The sequence below is a fragment of the Poromitra crassiceps genome (genome assembly GCF_964638095.1).
Source record: "Poromitra crassiceps genome assembly, chromosome: 7".
Lineage (NCBI taxonomy): Eukaryota > Metazoa > Chordata > Actinopteri > Beryciformes > Melamphaidae > Poromitra > Poromitra crassiceps.
In genome coordinates, this window is record NC_139628.1 from 28,580,764 (window position 1) to 28,587,082 (window position 6,319).

Below are 6,319 nucleotides of genomic sequence, written 5' to 3' on the forward strand. Positions count from 1 at the left end.
ACTATCGGCAAAATGATTTATATCAGGCCTTTGTGGACTGTGTTGTCACTTCCTGTGTAGGAGCGATCGTGACAACACAGTCCACAAAGGGGCTACATGTATATACTTTCCAATGATCAACAAACTCTTATTTTTGTATCTCACACATCTGTCGCTTTCACTGAGGCATGCTTCATCAAATAGCTCTTTGTTTACTGAATATAAGTCAGCCTAAGACCAGGTTCCCCTTTTTCCAACTTGTTCTGTTGCTTAAAATCCATCGACCGAATGTATGTCTGTATGAGTTATTGAAAGGACACACTACACAGCAACAGCAACGCAATTTGATTCATGAGTAAGAGTTTGCAAATCTTTGCCCACTGAAAATACATTTTACAGCGTCCTAATGATGTCATTCACAACCCACTTGCTTCTGATATAATAACCCATGATGGAAAGCATCATGATGGTTGTACCGGTCTGTAAACAGAATCAGTTTGCCTTCTAATGACCTCTGTTAATACCATGTTCACTGCTTCTTGTCCATTTGATTTGATGGATCAAGCCCAGAGCTATTGAGACAGATGTGCACTTTGTGCAGGTCTGTCTTTCACTTTCATTTCACGTGTTGCACTGGTTCTCACTCTCACTTTCAGGATATCTGATAACAGCTCTATATACTGTCAGGAGTGTGATGTTCCGGTGACCTTCCAACATTTTTTGGAAAAGAATGGGGGAGTCCAGCTCTGATTGGTCAGCAGCCTCTCTGACCACGTCCCTGTCGGTTTAGTCTGGTTCTGTTGGGTGTGGTGACTTACAGTTATCCAGGTCCAGTCCCAGAAGAAGCAGCAGCAAGAGGATTGTGAGCAAGAAAGGTACCAAAACACCAACCAACAGAAGATCCAAAGTACCAAAACACCAACCAACACCATGTCCAAGGTAAATAAGGTGAGCCTGGTAAGCATCCTGATCGGGTGAACTCATATTCTGTGAGTGCACTTAGACAGTGACGTTTCACCTGCCGCAACTAGAGCTAAAATCAATATCTAAAAAAATCAGTGTTGGGGAAGCTACTTTGAAAGTGTAACAAAAGTTATGGCATGTATAATTACACTGAATGTCATTTATCTCCGTTATTTTTGTTATTCTCATGTATACCTGGCAGTTTTTCTTCTACCTCTGGGACTGCTTTCCCCCCATTTCATATTGTTAACTTTTATCTGTTTATTTTATTTGTGTTGCGTTGCCTCTATTGTTGTTTATTGAACTTGTTTTTACTTTACTTTACTTTATTGCATTTAGCAGATGCTTTTATCCAAAGCGACGTACAGAACATGAGTACAGAACATAAAAGAACATAGTCAATATAAAAGTGCATATAACAGTATACAAAACACGGTGTGCAAACTGCATTAAAATTCAACTATCAAGCCGCACAGTCAGCAACATCCAAGCAATAACAATGTATAAAATGTTGCATCAAGCCATTCATTCCACTTCATACAGCAATAAACATTCAACCACAACTATTACTTCCATTCACATCCTTCTTAACCATCAATTTGAAAGTGTACATAAAAGAGATGGGTCTTGAGCAGTGTTGGGGGTAACTCATTACAAAAGTAACATATTAGATGTAATATATTACTTTTAGCAGTAACTTAGTAATATACCTTATTACTTATAGGATTTCAGTAATATTATACCAGTTACTTTGTCAAGTAACTCAAGTTACAAATTGAGTTAACCTTTTTAAAATCAAAGCACATATTTAAATAAAGATACAATCATTGGAAAATAATAACATTTAGAACTTTGGATTGTTTATACTGACTTCAAGGCGGTTGACATTATTTTTCGGGATGGTTGCGGGGCAGCGATGTCATTCTGCTGCTGCTGTTGTTTTAGTGAAAGTCATGCAAAAGTAGTGCAATAAGTAACGAGTTACTCTACACAGACAGTAATATTGTAAAGTAACGTATTACTTTCAAATTAAAGTAACTAGTAATATGTAGTATATTACATTTTGAAAGTAACTTGCCCAACACTGGTCTTGAGTCTCTTTTCGAAGATGGAGAACGATTCTGCATCTTTTTTATTCTGCGATTCTGCTGTTTTTACCTTATAAAGTGACCTTGGGTGTCCAGAAATGCGCTTATAAATAAAATGTATTATTATTATTATTATTACTTCCAAACCCACCCCTGCTGTCTAGTAATGTAACTAACTCCTCCTTCTCAGTGCCTCTAAATTTTCTACTTACCCGCACCTCTTCCTCTTTATTCTGTTCCTCATTGGGAGAGGTGGGTGTTGTTTTTACTCTCTAATATATCATATTCCATCCTATCATCTCTGATCATTTTAGTTTATATTTTTGTTAGTCTCACCTTTATGATGTATGGATGCACCTGTTAGATGGTAGATTTCAATGTATCGGTCCTTGTATAAATGTATTTTGTCCAGTGAAATTGGACAGCTGATCTTCTGCATTTTCCCTTGGGTTTAATTTGTGCAGGATTGTGTTGGAGACTGTAGAGTGGAGGATTTATTTTGGTTTTATTTTCTGTCATGTCAGGTATGTTTACTGTGTTTTGTTTCACCCATATTGTTACGTTTCCACAATTGCCAAAAACACTGTTTAATGTGAGTCAATGTGGTGACTCCTTCCTCTTTCATCTGTTCCTCATTGGGAGAGCATTGTGCCATGAACCCGGATGACCAGTGGGTGTGTGGAGTGAGTTTAGGTGGGTGAGTGTAACCGAATGAATGCGAGTCCTTGTGAGTCCCGAGTGGTAGCAGGTAAGTTGGTTAAACTCACTCCCCCAGTATACCATCAACACAACGCCCGGCATCATTGTAACGGCGTTGTGTTTGATAGTAGTTGCTGCAACCCATGTTAAGGTCTTGCCCCAAAGGTGGATTTGAACCGCCGACCTCCAGCTTCCAAAGTGCACACGGTAACCACTACACCAAGAGAGCTAGCTCCCTTGGCGGAGCTGATTAACGGCCCTTTATACTGGGTGAGCGAGTTTAATCAACTTACTCGTGACTCACGAGGACTCCCATTCATTCGGTTACAAAAGCATAGCTTAGGAAGCTACCAACTACTTCACCATGGAGGTAGTTGAAACTACAGCAAAGCTACCCTGGGAGAAATGTAGTTTAGGAAATACAAGCTACACAGAAAAAGTAGTTCAAACTACTTTGTAAAAAAACAAAAACATTAACTACATTAACTGTGTGATAGGCTATATGAAATAAAATATAATAGCCTAGAAAAAAGCACAATGTCAGCAAAAATATGCCTCGCAATTGAGTTTATAATAGTTGACAACCAATACATTCAATGATATATTTTTGTTGTAAACAAATGTGGGTTCTTCTGGGTTTTGTTTTATCGGACAAATAAACAGTAAAGACTGGATTCGGATTGGTTAAGGTTAGGTAAGAATATCAGGGCAAGCCACTCAGAGGCAGCGTAGGTTGTGTATCTTGTCAAGAAGTACAGTAACGTTAGTGGGATCCTGGCTGCCTTCACGGTCTACCTTCAAAGCTATCAGTAGCCTACGAAAGAAAAAGGGGCAGTCATGTCAAAGGGGGTTCTGGTGCAACAGTAATGGTAAAATAAAATAAAAATATATTCCTTTCATTTTATTGCCCAAAATTGTAGTTTGTAGTTTGAGTAGTTAAACTACACAAAAATCACCAGAAAGTAGTTTAACTACTTGACTCACTACGCAAATATGAATGGAGTTAAACTACAACTACATGTAGTTCACTACTCCCCAACACTGAAAAAAATACATTTGCAAATGTTTATAAACACATCAACACATTATTATTATTATTATTCTTGTTGTTGTTTTTGTAGGTGTTCCTCGACTTACCGACTGTCTCTGTTTGATGATGTCAGAGCTGATTGGCAGGAAGAGAGACATCTGACAGAGGAGGAGAGGAACACTGTCAAAATGAATCCTTCAGAAGAGGTGAGGAAAAAATATCACTGGTATCACTGATGTTGCAACACACACACACACACACACACACACACACACACACACACACACACACACACACACACACACACACACACACACACACACACACACACACACACACACACACACACACACACACACACTCTCTCTTTATCCTGATTCTTTCTATCTTTCTCTATGGAAACAGAGAGACACCAGCGGACCCAGACGTCACCGCTGTGATCAGTGTGACAAAACATTCACAAAACTTCACCTGTTAAAGAAACATCAGAGAGTTCACTCAGGGGAGAAGCCTTACTCCTGTCAGGAGTGTGGGAGCTGTTTCAGTCAGTCAAGTAACCTAAGAACACACCAACGCATCCACACTGGAGCTAAACCCTACAGCTGTGACCAATGTGGGAGCAGGTTCAGTCGGTTAGATGGCCTAAAATCACATCAACGCATTCACACTGGAACTAAACCCTACAGCTGTGACCAATGTGGGAGCAGGTTCAGTCGGTTATCTTACCTAACATCACATCAACGCATTCACACTGGAGATAAACCCTACAACTGTGACCAATGTGGGAGCAGGTTCAGTCAGTTATCTCACCTAACAAGACATAAACGCATTCACACTGGAGCTAAACCCTACAGCTGTGACCAATGTGGGAGCAGGTTCAGTGAGTTAGGTAGCCTAACATCACATCAACACATTCACACTGGAGTTAAACCTTACAGCTGTGACCAATGTGGGAGCAGGTTCAGGAGGTTAGATAACCTAAAATCACATCTACGCATTCACACTGGAACTAAACCCTACAGCTGTGACCAATGTGGGAGCAGGTTCAGGTGGTTAGATAACCTAAAATCACATCTACGCATTCACACTGGAACTAAACCCTACAGCTGTGACAAATGTGAGAGCAGGTTCAGTCAGTTATCTCACCTAACAAGACATAAACGCATTCACACTGGAGCTAAACCCTACAGCTGTGACCAATGTGGGAGCAGGTTCAGTCAGTTAGCTACCCTAACAACACATCAACGCATTCACACTGGAGCTAAACCCTACAGCTGTGACCAATGTGGGAGCAGGTTCAGTCAGTTATCTCACCTAACATCACATCAACGCATTCACACTGGAGCTAAACCCTACAGCTGTGACCAATGTGGGAGCAGGTTCAGTGCATTAGGTAGTCTAACAACACATCAACGCATTCACACTGGAGCTAAACCCTACTACTGTGTCCGCTGTAAGAAACAGTTCAGACACTCATCTACTGTGAAGAAACACCGCTGCATCTAACCACCTGCTGAAAAGTGCCTCCACTGTCTGGCAGCGTTCAGACACACAACAGACGACTGTAGAATCAGTTTTCGGTTTTGTTTCTGTATGTGTCTGTTTTTCTCCTGTATCTTGTTTTGAAGTTGCTGCTGTTGTTGTTTTGAAGATATATTCATAAAATCCTGCAGTTGCAGTAGAAAATAGTAATATGATAAGCAAAGGAACATATGATATAGATACGAATATTTATCATTTCACTGTTTATCCCACTGGCTTTTACTTGTATGCTATTGCTGTTGTTAAAAGAAAAGTGTGTGTGAATTATATTAAAGTATGTTAAGAAAACCAGTGAGAACTGAATAAAATTAAACCAATAATTAACAGAATTGAACATTTTGAAAATGATAACGCAAACGTCAAATAGAGACATGATGATGTGAACTGTGACCTCTGAACCCTGCAGCTGTACTTTTTCTCTGTCCAACCAAACCAAATAAAAGTTCAGTGAAGCAACGCCTGACTGAGCACAATTATGTTGATTTCTCAGCCATAAAACTTGGCATTAGTTTAGCAGGAAACAGCAATGTAAAAATGACATTCAAGTAAATAATATAGTTTGGAGCTTGTGAAACTGTGACGGTCAAGTGTCTCATTTGTAATAATATGGTGGAGCGAATAGCCTATCATCATTAGTTTTTCTGACCCACCTTATGAATTGTCATTATTTTGTATGAGATATTGATTTGAGGTATATTGTATCAGGTTTTCAGGTTATTCATGAGTTTAAGGGAAAGTTCTCGTCTGCCTGGATTTGACATTAAAGTAGAAAGTAAGAGGTTAAACATGAAGTGGAAGTTTTCATGGGATCTCCTGCATTAATAATTCCCTAAACTCATTTTAAGTGGATTTATCATGAACTAGGGTTCAGCTCGGCTGCTGCGTGGCCTCGCCTGCTCTATTGGCATGCGCAGCGCGCAACAATCGCCTGCTCTTTTGGCATGCACAGCGCACATTTGCTCATCTTTGCATCACTGATGACATCACTGTCACTGATGATGTCACAATGCCTATGACA

General features: G+C 39.8%; 1 protein-coding gene across 1 annotated transcript; it reads left to right on the top strand.

Annotated features, from left to right (window-relative positions):
* Positions 1-2,501: 2,501 nt before the first annotated feature.
* On the top strand, positions 2,502-5,749 carry LOC310779833 (uncharacterized protein). The gene is made up of 3 exons (XM_083640346.1): positions 2,502-2,554; positions 3,851-3,965; positions 4,165-5,749. Exons 2-3 carry the CDS (start codon positions 3,948-3,950, stop codon positions 5,263-5,265), a joined length of 1,119 nt encoding a protein of 372 aa, XP_083496472.1. The 5' UTR covers positions 2,502-2,554; positions 3,851-3,947; the 3' UTR covers positions 5,266-5,749.
* Positions 5,750-6,319: the final 570 nt, after the last annotated feature.